The 15,990-nt window shown below is 35.9% G+C and overlaps 1 protein-coding gene across 2 annotated transcripts in view; it reads right to left on the reverse strand.

The window, feature by feature from the left end:
- The window catches only part of COL21A1 (collagen type XXI alpha 1 chain), an 82,304-nt gene extending 69,218 nt beyond the window's left edge, over positions 1 to 13,086 (reverse strand). For both annotated transcript variants that reach the window (XM_026846270.1, XM_026846269.1), the window contains exons 1-6: positions 12,971 to 13,086; positions 10,503 to 11,054; positions 6,436 to 6,604; positions 6,086 to 6,302; positions 3,718 to 3,891; positions 124 to 201 (exon numbers count right to left, since the gene is read on the reverse strand). In XM_026846270.1, the coding sequence (XP_026702071.1) occupies positions 124 to 201; positions 3,718 to 3,891; positions 6,086 to 6,302; positions 6,436 to 6,604; positions 10,503 to 11,054; positions 12,971 to 13,058 (1,278 nt within the window). In that variant the 5' untranslated portion in view covers positions 13,059 to 13,086. The remainder of the gene's footprint in view (positions 1 to 123; positions 202 to 3,717; positions 3,892 to 6,085; positions 6,303 to 6,435; positions 6,605 to 10,502; positions 11,055 to 12,970) is intronic.
- Between the last annotated feature and the right edge of the window lie 2,904 nt (positions 13,087 to 15,990).

A 15,990-nucleotide genomic window follows, 5' to 3' on the forward strand; every position in this document is an offset into this window, starting at 1 on the left:
AAGCATTTGTCTGCACCAGCTGAATCAATGTATTATTTATTGTAAGAATTCACTGAGACAGCCTTAAACAGTGATTTGTAAAATATGTCAAGTAGTCCTCAAAAGTTCATCTACCATACTCACAAATCCTGGGATCTCACAGACTGTTTCTCGTTTATTTTGCTCTGGGTCACAGTAGATCCGCAGTTTTTGTATATCAAACTATAATTCAAAACATAAAAGACCTTCTTTAGATAAAGTGTTAACAGCCTGACACTAAATGAGCTTATACTTTTCTTAAATTATATCATCCACAAGTTTAAAAAATGAAAAAAAATATTAAAAAGCAAGAGAAACTGGAAGTCTGTGTGCCCATTAGAGTTAAAAATGAATTAAAGATACAGAAACATTTTTAGTCAGACTACTCACAATGATTAATACATTCAACCAATTAAACACTCTGTAATGGAATTATTTAAAGAAAGATAATCAATCCAAGATTTTCTTTCTAAATTAATAGAAATCACCACCCCTAATTCTTGACAATAAATCCAAACACGCACAGCACGAATTACACTGGCTGCCAGTATCACTGGGAAACAAGTTACAACAGCACAGGCAAAACCAGCCTTTTCCTTTTAACCTTAACAGCCATGGGAAGATGTTTCTATACTGACCTGTCTCTATTAGATATAAGATTAATAAGATTTGGTGAAGCATCAGAAGGCATCTGTGACACTTCAAAGAACTTGGTTTAGAGTTTAGCTGTATAACGTAAAGCTTTAAAAAGCAACCAATAAAAACACCGGCACCAGGTAAGCAAAAGTTTGTGCCATTCTGCTCTGTCACTATACCGAAGAAAAATGAAACCACTGAAGTCAGTTTTTCTAGCATAAACTATCATCACTGCAAAGAGAAAAAAGCCCTGTTACAATTATTTGAAATCACAGACTATAAATTGGACTAGCAGAGGAAGGAAGCACAGAAAGTGGAGTCTATTAATAACATACTTAGTAATATGTGTTTTCAAATTTAAAATGTCTCCAACTCACAACACTTAAGTATGTACACAGGTTTATCATCACTCTACTGGAAAGCACTTCAGCCAGTAAGATACTAATCGAATTGAGAACACTTGCAAAATATCACTAGGAAACATCAAATCAGAACACAGAAAGAGAATGAAAATTCACCAAAGAATCTCTGAAGAAGATTCTTGTATCCAACTCTAATTGATTTCTTTCTTAAATGATTTCAAAATACCTTTTCACTGAAAGGTGGTGTGCAGAGTCATTACAATATTTCTCTATAATCATAGTTTAAATAGAAATACGCTGGAAAAGTTTGACTGTTAATACTTTGAAAAATGCATCACAGTCTGAGAAAACGGAGAAAAGAAATACCATTTTAGATTATAGAGATCACCTTCAAATACAAAATTGCTACCTGAGGCAGATTTTCTACTTTTTTTTTCTATCAGAAAGATAGAAATCTTCTTATATCAGAAGAGGATCTTGTACAATTCAACCTTCCTAAAATGTTTTCATTTTTATTTTAGATAACGTCTTGCTACTAACACTCTTTTACTCAAAAACTGTATTACCAAGAATCTAAAATTTATAAAGTCTCATTTCTGCAGTGATTTAGAGGAAAAAAACAGACACAAAACCAACAAATCAACCAACCCTCTAATCCTAGAATGCACAAAACTATAAAAATGGGATAATACTGCACTGACAGAGAAAATGCATGAGACTATTGATTACAATTCTGAAATCTCTACTTTCCTTGCAATAAGTGCTTAAAGCCCTGTCAGAAATCTGTGACAAACATTCAGCAGTTTTCACAAAGGGGTACTTTAGTATACGGACAATGTTACCACCAGAAATGCTGAGTCACACACAGTACATCATCCAAGTTTCCATATACACTTTTAGTAGAACTGAGGCTTAGCTACAAATACACAGAATTCTGGAGTAACTGAGTAAAGGCATCTGAAGATGATGCAAAACACATTAATATATTTTAATAGGAGCAGTAAGGATCATGAAATTAAGAGTAAAAAAAAGAAAGCATTGCTTTTGAAATAACTAGAAGTAACATCTCTTTATGTAATTCAGTGTTTCATACAACGCTTTGGCTTGGAAGGGACCTTAAAGATCATCTAGTTCCACCCCCCTGCCATGGGCAGGGACACCTTCCACTAGCCCAGGTTGCCCAAAGCCCCGTCCAACCTGGCCTTGGACACTGCCAGGGAGGGGGCAGCCACAGTTTCTCTGGGCGACCTGTGCCAGTGTCTCACCACCCTCACAGTAAATAATTTCTTCCTTGTATCTAATCTGAATTTACCCTATTTCAGTTTAAAACCGTTACTCCTTGTCCTATCACCACACTTCGTAATAAGGAGTCCCTCCCCACCTTTCCTGTAGCCCCCTTTAAGTACTGGAAGGTCACTATAAGGTCTCCCCAGAGCCTTCTCCAGGCTTAACAACCCCAACTCTCTCAGCCTGTCTTCATAGGGGAGGTGCTCCAGCCCCCTGATCATCTTCATGGCCTCCTCTGGACTCGCTCCAACAGGTCCATGTCTGTCTTATTTGGGGGCCCCCAGAGCTGGACACAGTATTGCAGGTGGGGTTTCACGAGAGTGGAGCAGAGGGGAAGAATCACCTCCCTCGACCTGCTGGCCACACTTCTCTTGATGCAGCCCAGGACATGGTTGGCTTTCTGGGCTGTGAGCACACATTGCTGGCTCATGGTCAGTTTTCCATCCACCAACACCCCCAAGTCCTTCTCTGCAGGGCTGCTCTCAATGCACTCATCCCCCAGCCTGTATTTGTGTTTGGGATTTCCCTGACCCATGTGCAGGACCTTGCACTTGGCCTTGTTGAACTTCATGAGGTTTGCATGGGCCCACCTCTCAAGCCTGTCAAGGTCCCTCTGAATGGCATCCCTTCCCTCCAGCATGTCGACTGCACAATTTCTTAGAACTGTTTCCATTACTATGTCTAATTAGTAATGTCATTACCACACTGTTGTAAATATAAGGAAACAAATTTAGCCAACATCTGGAACACTGTCAACATAATAGTCTTCACCACTGGTTTACGCAGCCTTTACTTATACAGCCTCAAGTTTTAACCAGCTTTTTGGCATCTGCAGTGAACTGAAGGCAAAAGAACTTTAATGTTCCTCAGAACAGAGGAGAACCTTGGTACAGGGGTTTTCAGGGGGGGCTTCTAGTACAGCAGAATCAAACAGTGGCAGTTTAAGTATCAAATATTTGCAGTATGACAGAAACAGAGTTGATACATCCTGTATTTTCATGATAAGTAGTGATGAGAAATTTCATCAAAATTTTGTTCTCTCCCTCTTTTACAAGCAAACATAACCCATACGGTGATGGAAGGAAATTATATACAAGTGTCAAATACAGAGGAAATCCCCTGCTTTGAGATAGTTTCCCAAATTTTGGAGACCCCATTGCATCAAATTTGTGTTTCAGCAAAAATAAATGCCCCTTGATGTCAGTAAGACCAATTAAGCACCCACCACACAGGATCTATCAGTTGTGCTGAGTCCTCTTTATCATATATGTTCCCTCTTATATATTAAAATTCTGAATATTAAATTTCAGCCCAGTGTGAATTAGGAGACTAAGTTCCAGAAAACAGAAGGCACCAATGCAATGTTAATCTACAGCAGGATTTCTGAGTTATTGTGGTTTTAGCATATGCTTACCTGTACAGTTTCTTCTTTTCCAGAATATTTGCCTATTTGGGTTAGGCCACTGATGTAAATACCTAAAACAGGATGTAATGGCTTCATTTCAATTTCTTGGCCATCTATATACAAAGTTACAAAGTCTTCTGTTACTAAGAGACGAATCTGATGCCAGCCTTCATCAAACAATGTCTAAGAAAAGTGAAGAAAACAGAATTGTTTAAAACAAAACATCTTCAATAAATAACAATAAAGCTGCACTTCACTTAAAACTACTGCTAATGCTAAGTAATATTATAACTGAGAAGACAATATTTGGTAATAATTAATCCTTATTTCAGAATTATTTTATAACTCATAGATTTTTTTAGTCTGTGATCTTGAACATGATCAAACCTGTATTTGTTAAAAATATGAAACCAGAGGCCTTTTGTTCAGCAGTGGCTTACTGTCTGAAACACTTCAGATCTTAAATCATGGTGAAAATGAGTTGGTACCTGAAAGTGTTTCTACTAAATCTCTTATGAAAAAAAATCTTAAAGACAACATGATATTGGCAGAAAGAACACAATATTGCAATGAATAAACCAAATATTACATTCATAATCTCACAAAACCTCAGGTTTCTAAAGCTTAAAATTTAGTTTAAACCAGTAATAGAAAATGAGAGATATCTTTAAAGAAGTATTTATCTCACCTACCTTAAAAATTAAATTTAACATGGAAACCTTCTTGAGCCTATCCATTAACTTCAAAAATAATCTAGCTCTTTAGCCTAGCCTAGCAGCTTATCTTTTATATATCTAAATTTAATAGAGATTAATTCCACACTATATTGGTATACATAAAACTGAAACATACATTTTTCAATATCTTATATATCTTTGTTACCTTTTGCAGACATAAACAAAAATTAAGTTTAATTCACTTAATAGTATACACCCTTAGATAGCACCTCTGTTTCTATTTTGTTTTCATTTGTAGATTGGGTTTATAATTTATTTACAATGGCTCTCATTAAAAGATAAAATAACCAACAGATCAGAAAATATAACATTTCCATTTTCCTGAGTAGAAGTGATAAATTATCATAAAATTTTATTAAATAAAAAGATTCATTAAAAGCACGGTGACATTTATAGTATGTTTAGAGACCTAAAGCTCTAAAAAGGGCATAAAATCATTGTTCTCCACAACAGCAACACAAGCATGGAGAAGCACCAAAGAAAAAAAAAGCTAAAGCCTTTTCATGGTGAAGTTTATGGATACCTGGGACTGCAGGAGTAAGATTGATCTGTCAACTGTAGCTGCCAGAAACAATTAAATACAATTTTCAGATTGACTTGAAACTGAATTTTCTAACAATTTCCAGTAAATCAAGTTTAACACTGCTCCTTAAAAAAAAAAAGTACAATTATTTCACCTACAAAGAACTATAAAAAGGCAGAGGAAATTTGGAAAGAAAAAGTAAAATTCTCCATCCAATAACAGAAGAATAAAATACCTCTCCCTAGCAAAAGCTTAGCAGTTAAGACCTTCTCTTGGACAGGAGTTCCTCCTTCTTGGAGGATTTATATTTCAAATTCCTTCAGTCTGAATTGGAGTAAGAATTTGAACGCAGGCTACTGCTTCCCAGAAAAGTTGAACCCACTTGACCATGAAGCAGTCCAGCAGTAAATCTTTGCTGAAGCATCCCTCTTTGTTCATTTAAATAACACTGCCTGTGGTAGGAATGGGAACCTCTGGGTTGTGTACTCCTATACTGCTACAAAGGCAAGAGTAGAGACATTCAATCTCCTCTCAACTACAACCAAGACAATCTTTCTTACAAGAGTTGAATACTTCACTGGAAACTACTAAAAAAAGTTGCAAGAGAAACTTCAGATTAGACTAGAAGACAATAAAATTGGTTTGCACAAAGAGGGGAATCCCTTCAGTGAGAAAAATAAATAGGAATTTTTATTTAAGAGAGAACTAGACAAATCCAGATTGAGCTCTCATTTTGTAAGCTGCTGTTTACTCTTCTCAAGAAGAAAGTAACTTCTGCCATTATGTATTTTCAAGGAATTTAGACACTTGACAAAAACTCTAAAAATGGAAAATTTTCATTCACATTTTCTAGTCTCTATATTCAAGGCAGAAAATACTTCCCAGCATATGAAAAAGTCTCTGTGATATACACAATTACCTGCTGGAAACTACTGAGTAGAAGGCACCTGAAAAGCATTTAGAGTGATGATCACTGTGAACACTCTGGAAACACAGTGAAGGTAGGTCTCATCTATTTTTAAATGCCTAAGCAGCCAAAAATAAGACCATGCATTTTTAAAAAACATAAAGTGCAAAGGAATAATGTGTACTTAAATGAGTATTCCTTACTCCTTACCTTTACATGAGGTGAAGCAAAAGTAATAACCTGTGTGCCATTTATTAGACTTGTTGTAGTGAATGATAATGTTTTCTCTTCTCCGTTAATAGTGACTGCTATCTGTGGTCTCTTATCCAGACTCAGAACTCTCCATAAATCCCACGTCTTTTTCACTTTAAATCTTTGAGTGGAAACAAATACGTAGGATGGAGGCAGACCTTCTGGAAACACATTCCTAGAAAAGGAGGCAGCGAGGAAATAAAAGACAGTACTTGAACTTTTGTATAAATCTTAAAATAAGTCTCTCTCACTTTAAGAAAAAAAAAAAATCTTACTGAATTTAGAAGTGTATTTATAACTTTAAATACCTTGTCAATTCTGACAGGTCAACACGTGAAGTTACTTCATAAGCTTTTGCATTAGTGGTTGGTATTTGAATTCTCTTTTTAACCTTTTTCTTCACACCTAATCCTACAAGAATGTCAAATCCTTTTTCATCTCGAGCTGCCACTGGAATTCTTGTCGGACAAACAGATTCTGCAAAGTAATAAATGTAAGTATAGTTCACAATATAACTTAAAACTTTCAAAAAGTAACCTCTCACCTACCTAATTTTTCATAGCTGCCTTTTGAGAAGGGGATTGAGACTACCAGTTAAGTGTCATATGGGAGAAGTGACATGCAGAATCCTCAAAGACATGAAGCAAGAATACTGAGATGTCATATTTTAATGCAATTACATTCACAGATTTTTTTGAATTATCACGAATCGTAGCTAAAAGGTATTACATCAGACTAAAAAATAATTGAATTTCTAAAATTGCATGGTTTCAAAATGCTACAAAATTATACATGTTAGTTTCCACAATGCACTAACAATTTGTATTATTCCAGCATCCCTCTCAACTCTAAAACTGGGTTGAAAATGGGCAAAGGTAGAATTATCTGCAAATATTTTTTTAATCTTCTCTTGCTCAAATGGACTCCGATCTATTTTGTCTGTTACATGGAAATCTGTGTGAAGCTATTCTCACTGGACAAATATTGTGTGATATATTTTCTGTGGAAATTAAAGTTAGCTGAATGTTATCTCTGTTTAATTGTCTTTACACATAAACAATACTAGGCAGTGGATCTAAATTGTCTCAAAAAAAAAAAAAAAAAGATATAGAGTGAAATTTAATGCTAAAGCCAACATTGTAGAAGAGTGATAAATCAATGAAAAGAAAGCAAACAACTTATTGTTTTAAAAAAAATTATGCTAAGCTACTTATAACAAATTCATTTCCATCATTCATTTCCCATTGTTTCTTCAGAAAAGCATCAGTTCATAGAAAGGGAAGAGGCTAGAAATACATTCCAAAGAAGGGGTGGAGAGTTCTCTCATCTCCGTCTGGACCAGCCATGGGCTGGAAAACTCATGCTTCAGTGGCAGGGGATTATCAACTCAAAGGTCTAGACTGGCTTCTCTTTATAGTATGAGAAATGCCTCACAGCTTCTCTTTCTGAACAACCCAGAAGCTACCCCATTCTGGTGGGGGAGGCAGGATATATATACGCTAAGAAAATTCAGGGGACATGCCACAGGTACTTGGCGCAGCAGCAAGAAGCCACGCGTATTCCCCTTAGTTTTCTCTTCCTCCCCACAGCGAAGTGTCACCTGTCTCCCACATTAATAATATATGAAAAGTTACCTGTCCAGTTCCACAAGAAAGAATTACAAGAACTCTGCCTATATTTTGGAAACTAAGATGTCTACCCACTTATGAAGGTAAAAAAAAAAAAAAAGAAAAATACAAGGTCCAACATAACTTTCCTTCTCAAAACACAGATGCAGGATTTAAGTCTACATACTTTGATATTAGAGTAATAACACTTTATTTTTTCAGGTTTCTTCACTGTGCATTCTTATCATGGAAACACTTTCTAATCTAATTTATTTCAAAGCTGAATAACGGTCATACTGCCATTAATACAGATTACATACACTGGCACAAAAATGAATGCAAGAATCTCTTATCAGTTACAGTACTAGAAATTTGGTGTAAAATCAAAAAATAAATGCAGAAATAGGATTGGTGTATGTCAAAGGGCCATTACACTTTACCAATGCCCAACTATTCCAAACCAATACAATACAAACTAAGCATGTGTAAAATTATACATTAGGAAATTATTTTTTCCAATGGCACATTGAAGCATTACATAAAAACATTCCCAGGAAGGTTAGTCATTATACAAGATGCAGGAGTCAGTGACAAAATTAAGAACTGTCTTCCATGGGAAACAATGTTGTGTTTCCAGTCCATAGTATCAGTCACAGCAGCTCTCTAGTTACTGAAATCTTGTTCCCTTTTAGTGTTTTGATAAAGTTTTCAGATGCTTTATTTTTCCTTCCTGAAGCATGAAATAGCTTTTTGATGTTAAATCCCATTATCTAGCATGAAGGAACTTTTCTCAGCATCCTCCAGAAATACTTGAGGTCTGCATTGAGTATTGTTTTAAAATGCATTCCCAATACACAATCTTTTCTAGATTTTTGCTAGAAAACAGTAATACTACAGGAACATTTGACTTTCAGCTAAAATACGAAATATTTAATATTACTTAATATTTGGGGACTCTTTCAGCCACGTTGTCCTTTCTGGATGACAGGTTCAGTAGATTTTTTCATCCTGACGGACTCTAAAATGAACGCTAGAGTTCCCAAAAGACACAAGAGCCTTTCATCTGCAAGGCTGATCATAATAGCGCTACTTGCTACACGAACCACCAAACCTCAAACTCCTTTTTCCAAAAAGGAAATACTTCCCCTATACCCTTATATCTATGTTCACATATAATGATGTTAAAAATGCCATAGCGTACAGGCTAGCATTTTTTTAGACATTGATACAAAGACAGTAAAGAGAGAGTTCCAACATTTTCAGGCAGTCTCATGTGGTTGATCAGAGTCCAAACCATTGCTTCTCTGCCCTCATGGAACTTCCCCTCACAGAGTCAAAGTGAATCTTAAGAACATAAATAAAGTAATCCACCACTCAGATATAAAATTTCCAGTTTACTAGTCTTTCATTTCACCTGCTAAAGACATTGCAGTTAGAAATGAAGCTGCCAGCTGGCTCTGCTTTTGAGATAGATATCTCAGTGCTAACATGAGGGAAGAGCACAGTGTAAGAGAGTGGAAGTGTGGGTCACAAAGTAAAACAATTCAGTACACTTTTGTGTATGCAGTCAACATTCACAGATTACTGCTGTAAAAGTCATGTCAAATATCACAATTTAATTTTAAAGGATACTAGTTAATTCAGAAAGCAGAAAATCCATCTTGATGAAATATCATGTCACTTCTAAACTTTATTGAAGGAAAATATTGTGTTTATTTTGGGGAATTACTCCCTGCGTGAAGTTTTATTAAAGAATTTAGTTGCACTTAGCTGATTTAATTTTTGGACTGACTACCTTACTACATCAGCCACAAGGAATTATGATTTTCATTAAGTGTATCAAGAAATAAACACCATTATCCTCAGCGTATCACCACATTTTTTCAATAAAGTCCATACTCAAAAGTGAGAGCAAACGAAAACTGTTTTTCATTCTTACTAAGTGCAGAGATATGGTACAACTGAAATACGATGTTACAACTGAAATATGACTTGCATAAATTCTTGGTAATAAAACATGTATAATAACACTGATAAGTATTCACTGTATAACAGAGTCCAGAGTGATCTAGTTTAGAAGCAATTTGCTATCTTTTTTATATACATGGGAAAGCCATTGTTTTACAGTTATCAGAAAACTCAATGCAGTAATGCTGCTAGCATTCTAAAGCTAAAAAGTCATTTTACAGTGTTGGTCTTGGCTAATTCTACTAGAAAATCCTTCTAAAAAAGATCATAACAGCTTGTTACAGTCCTAGGCATTTTTGCCAAGAGTCTTTCTTCTGGGTTTTTCAACACACGCTAGCAGAAGAACTCCTGTTTGTAATGATAGGTTACTTGTAATGATAGGTTATCCTCTTAACTGTCAAGAAGAAATGCTAGACTGTGGATAAGTATCAGCCACACCTAGGAAAAGGATAAAGTAATCCCTATATTCTCATCTTTATGAGAATTGCTCAACTATGTTAGGGTTTCCAAATTTTATCAATGCAAAAAATGTGAGGCTTAGGGCAAAATGCTACATACGAAAATTAAACACACATTGTATTAAAGCACCATATCTTTCCCAAATGTACCTCTTTGTTTAACAGAGAAGATAACATTTTGGGGGTGATTTCTGCAAACAAGATCAAAATGAAAGAAGATCATAGTAAATATTATCAGGTGCCTTAGATTACCTTCATCATGCATTCTGTTTGTGAAATAAAGAAATATGGGTACAGAACTACATTCTGCACACCTGAAATATTTTATAATCAATTAATTACCTTCACAGAGTTTCTGCTTTATAACTTCTTTAATTCTTGATATTGCAATATAATCTTCAACATAAAATACGTAAGTTGATGAAGGCCTGTTGGCAATAGCTTTAAGTTCATCTTCCTCAATTTCTGAGCCAACACCAATAGCAAACAAAGTGATTTTATTTTTCCTTGCTTCTGCTGCTACATCTTTGACTTCATCTTGGGACTTTCCATCAGTGAGAACAACTGCTATTTTTGTTAAAAATCTTGAAGATTTTGCAAAAAGATGGTCAAAAGCAAACTGAATAGCTCTTCCTGTTCTTGTATTTCCTCCCAGATAGTGTATGGACTCCATTTCCCTGATAAGGTTCTCAGTGGATTCATGAGTTCCGAGGGGAATTTCGAGTACAGGGTAGTCGCTGTACTGGACAACTCCAACTTGAATAAACTTTGGCCCTATGTCAAAATTTCTTGTAATATTGACAAGCCAGCTTTTGATTATTTCAAAGTTTTCTGGGCCAACGCTGTAAGAGCCATCTAAGATAAAAACTAAATCTGCTGGAGCAGTTCTGCAACCTAAAAGAAAAAAAACATCAAATAATTTAATGAACTCTTACACTTTCTTCTTCCAGAGGAAATATTTTTCATATCAATTACTGTTTTTATTAGAATCTATACTGACAAATACATTCCATTAAAAAAAAAAAAAAATCAACTGAGTTTATCAGAGAAAACAAGACTGTTTCTGTAAGCCACACAGATCCAACTTGGTATCTGAAAATCATACCATTTTCTGGTTTTTACATTATCACCAGAAACAACTATGAAAAATTCTGGAATCCAGTTCCTCAGCTGCCATTGGCATTTCATGCAACCAGCAGAGAGGAATACATTTTAGTTTTTTCCATATCTCTTTGCCTGCAGAGATGATAAACATAAAAGCTCATTTTTCTTTGCAAACCAAGAGCACTACAGAGGATGGCTATATTCTGAATATTCCAGAATTCAGCAGTAATATCCAATCCTTTCACAAACACTTGCACGGCACTTACAGAACTAGTTATTATAAAACCCCGATTCTTGGTTGAAAGTTGCTGGTAGCATATTCTGATTTTAGTAGAAGAAAAATGTTCATTGAACAAGCTCAACCTTCAGAATATAAAATCACGTAAGCATTTAACAAATATAATGTAATTGCGTGATGACTTTGGCATGGATTCAGCTCTCCTAGTTGTAGCCACTTATAAATGGTTTAAACTAAATTGCCAGCTACAGGCCATGAACCAACACAAGCATTTCTATAGGACAGTCCTACCCATTTATATGCACATCCTGAGATGGAGGGAATAATTCTCTAGAGGAGAGAATCACCTTCCATTGACTGTGAAAGGAGCTTAGATAACTGATATATGAGGTGTAAGGAGATGGCCAAAACCAGGAGAGATTATTTCGATCCTGTGGCACATGGGGTCACACAGGTTGCTGTGTATTATTGCACTTTCTGTTTTGTGAAAGGCTGCAACTACACTATGGGAAGAAAAGCTCTGTCTTGTCTTGACATCTGCCTGCAAACACTTCTGGTCAGGTCAAGATTTAACCTTCCTTGAAAGAAAGTGATGACAGTCTGCAGTAGAGATGCTTTTGCAGTACCAGTAGTGATGAAAAGACATTGGGAGAAGGAGCAAGGAGAGAGCAGAGTGCATCACTCTGTGGTCCAGGGATAAAAATCACAGAGTAATTTCAGCTGGAAGGGAGTTTGGACACCATTGAACCCTGCTGAAAGTAGGTCCAGCTTAGAGCAGGTAAACTGAAAAAAAATATATCTTCCTAGAGACCAAACGAATTTTATGGAGTTTGTTGTAAAATACTGAAAAATGCTGGACTGAGAGAAAAACTGGAGAAGACCTACCCTGAAAGTATCACCATGGCCAGAGGAAAGTTTTCTACACTCTTTTTATTCAGGCACTTTTGTCTTTTAAAAAGCTACCTTAACTTTTTTTTTTTTTTTTTCCTCTCCATACACCAGATTTAGAGTATGAAACTTGGTTTGGTGGGGTTTCAGATGCTAATTTGAAGAATATGCAAGAAAGCCTGTCCCAGAGCTGGGATTATCTCAGCTTCCTCTCACAGAACCTTTATTTTTCTTATTTAGTTTCTCACATAACATTAAGCTATTTAAAACATGACATCTGAAGAAATAAAAATATAAATACTCAAGACACAAGTTTAAATGAAGACTGGAGCTCTACAGTTCTATCTGCCCCCTTGGGCATTTCCAAGACACAAAGATAAATCAAGATATTCCCTTCTTAAAGGAAAAATAAGATATTTAAGTTACTTATCACATATTATAGGATTCTCACCAGGAAAATCATACTGGAAAAAAAATCACCATCAATAGAACTGTACATGTGGACCTGAAAATGGATATGATAAGTTCAAGGCATGCTCTGAAGTTGGCTCTTATCTGAAATACAAAAATGAAGACTTACTTGCTCTTGTTTCCCCATCTTCAGCTGAGATGTAATCATGAAGTAGCAGAATTAGTAGTATCTGGAAAAATGTTATAGGCTGTGCCATGTGTATTGTATTTTCAAAGTCTTGAGATTAAACTAGATGGGGAAGCAATGAAAATACCATATTATTATATCACGAAACAAATCCAAACTTGTGTGCTTTAAAACCTGTGCATGAGGAACAACTTTGAATTGAATCTACAAGCCCAGATATAAGGCCAGCCTGCAATGGACCACAGACCCAAAAAGCAAGCTCAGAATTGAGATTCAGAACTCCACAACGCTCACCAGTCTTTCAGTGGAAGCTGTTTTCACCAAGGCACATGCTTCTGCTAGGTACTTACATAAGTAGGTTATATCCCCAGTGCTGGTCACACTTGTCCAACCACTATACACTCTGCAGTCATTATCCAAAGACTTGAAAGCTACTGCTCCAAAATATGGCAAAATATGGCATGTATCAGGTACTGGTGGGGAGACGCTACTTCAGTTTCAACACACACATTTGGCGACCTCAGGGAGTCTGGGACACTTCTCTCTCCTCTACTCCAGGGCTGAGACTGCCACCAGGGATCAGGATCTCAGCAAGACTCAGCCCTCTCACAGCAGACCCATGTCCTGCAGACTGTGTACCATAACGTCCAAGGCTACATAAGTTATAAGCATCTTCAACTTTTGATTTTTTCCTTTGTTTATGTCTCCTTTGTAATCACGGTCTCTGAATTATATCCCCAAAAGGGTCCTGAAGAAAACACAACTTCGGTCTCATGTTGCTGTCACACATATATTATTGGACAAATTTACTTAAATTGTCTTATTTATTACTTATGCTTATTGAAAAAAAAAAAAAGAATCATAATAGGAAAAGATACATTTTTGGAGTACTGTATTAGATATTTCATGACTGAAAAAAAAAAAAAAAAGTATACTGAAACTCTTTTGTAGTCCGTCTTCTCATACTCCAATGCAAAATGCATCTTTATAACTACTTTTTTTATCCTCCACTACAAAACATGAACACCCTGAAGGGAAAAAGGGAGGATTAAGTGCTGGTCTGAGTAAGTGCATGCATTGGTGACTGAGAACTGGCACGGGATGCCCAGAAGGGCTGTGGAATCTCCATCTTTGAAGATACTTAAAAGCCTTCTGAACACGGTCCTGGGCAACCGGATTGTACCAGATGACCTTCAGAGATCCCCTTCAACCTCAACAATTCTGTGACCCTTTTATTTCTACTGAACTATGTGAAGGGGTACTTGTTCATGTAAGCGGAGATTTGGTCGATCAAATGTCATGAATATAACAAAGGACAGAATTTTATAATAACTGTCTTTACATATTTTAACAGAAATGTTTTTCCTCATTATTTGGTTTGTATTCAGAGCAACATTGCCTTTGTATGGCTTAGTAACTGGCCAACCAACCTACTGCTTTTAAATTTTCCCATATTTACTGGAAGATCTCTAAACCATAATTCACAACAAATTTTTAGTAGCATTTCAGGGCCAATTCATTGCACTACCCTTCAGTGCCACTAATTTAATTATTTTACATCTATCCAGAAGAAGATATATTCCTCTTCTCTCCACAGGCTTTGCTTTGTCAGTCATGTTAGTCTTTGTCTACTATCCACTAGTTTATCAGTAACATTCTTGCTGCTTTTTTCAGCCCCTTTCCTAGAATTTAAATGCCTTCCTTGAATAAGGCCAAGACTCCTTCTCTTTTCATATCTTTTTCTTCTAGTCATAAACCTTTATTTATGCCCGCACCAAAATGATCTGTACACCCACCTAAAAGGACAAATATAAATTAAAATATTTATTACACAACAAAACTAAAAGTCAATATATTGGGGGGTGGGGTGGGGGGGGTGTGAAAACTGTGTGTATTTCCTTTTTATATTGCTAATCTTTCATTTTGAACTCTGCAGGGTAGACAAGGTGTCCACCACATACCAGTAATAAGATACTGGCAGATGTTCAGAAACTTCTGTAGGGCTGGAAAATACTCTTCTCCGAAAACACACCAAAACTACTGCAAGTGCCTCTTAGGAGAAGCAATAGGTAAATGGAAATAACCTTTTTTTTTTTTTTCAAGACTAGTCAAGGGAGTAAACTGACAAGAATGCCATTTAATCACTATAACATATTGAGCAGTCATCAAGCAGCCAGTAAGCTGTTACCCACAACAACATTCTACAGCAACTAAATGCAGACCTTTCTCTCTAAAGATGTATATACCTCACATGATGTTTTTAGGAAAATTATATGGGAAAAAGATTACAGAGTTGTGGGGGCAAGACAATAATAAGTAGAGAGATAGAAATTTCAATGTCAGGTTCATTTCTGCTAGATTCATGATCTGTATTTGCCAAATGGAAGACGTGTCACAAAATCAGTAGGTTGATTTACTCTGGCTTTTCAGTCAGCTGCTTTGTTTTTTCCACTGCTTATAAAGCACTCATTCCATTAAGAGAAAAAAAAAAAAAAATTATCTCCACAAACAACCTCAAGAAATGCTCAAAAGTCAATTTCCAGGAAATGCTACTCCTATCTAATATAGACCCTCAAAATTAATAATGCAAAAGTATAATTATTATGTTATTAAATATTATGTTCAGATTACAGATAATTGCAAAGTAACACCATACTTTGTTATTCATATTACCTTGCATCAGAATGGGTGAGAAACCACATGAAGCACTTTGGGGTCTATAGAACAGGACATAAGGTGCACTGTTCCAGCAAGGCTACACAAATACTAGGATGCCAACTTCATTTAAACAAATTAAGTGGCAGTTTCTTGTCCCAGCTATTTGAAAAAGGATCTGTTTAAACTATGAAATTAAGTGTCTAGGTAATAGGCATGTAATATGTCAGGAAATCTTACCATAGTAGAAGTGGACAATTTACAATTATTATTTCAGACTTGATGGTTTGCAAGATTCATGATCTCAAAACCACTTTCAGCCCTTTCTGTGGCAAGTGTTTACTGAA

Source organism: Athene cunicularia, assembly GCF_003259725.1.
Source record: "Athene cunicularia isolate RWA chromosome 3 unlocalized genomic scaffold, athCun1 chr3_part1, whole genome shotgun sequence".
Lineage (NCBI taxonomy): Eukaryota > Metazoa > Chordata > Aves > Strigiformes > Strigidae > Athene > Athene cunicularia.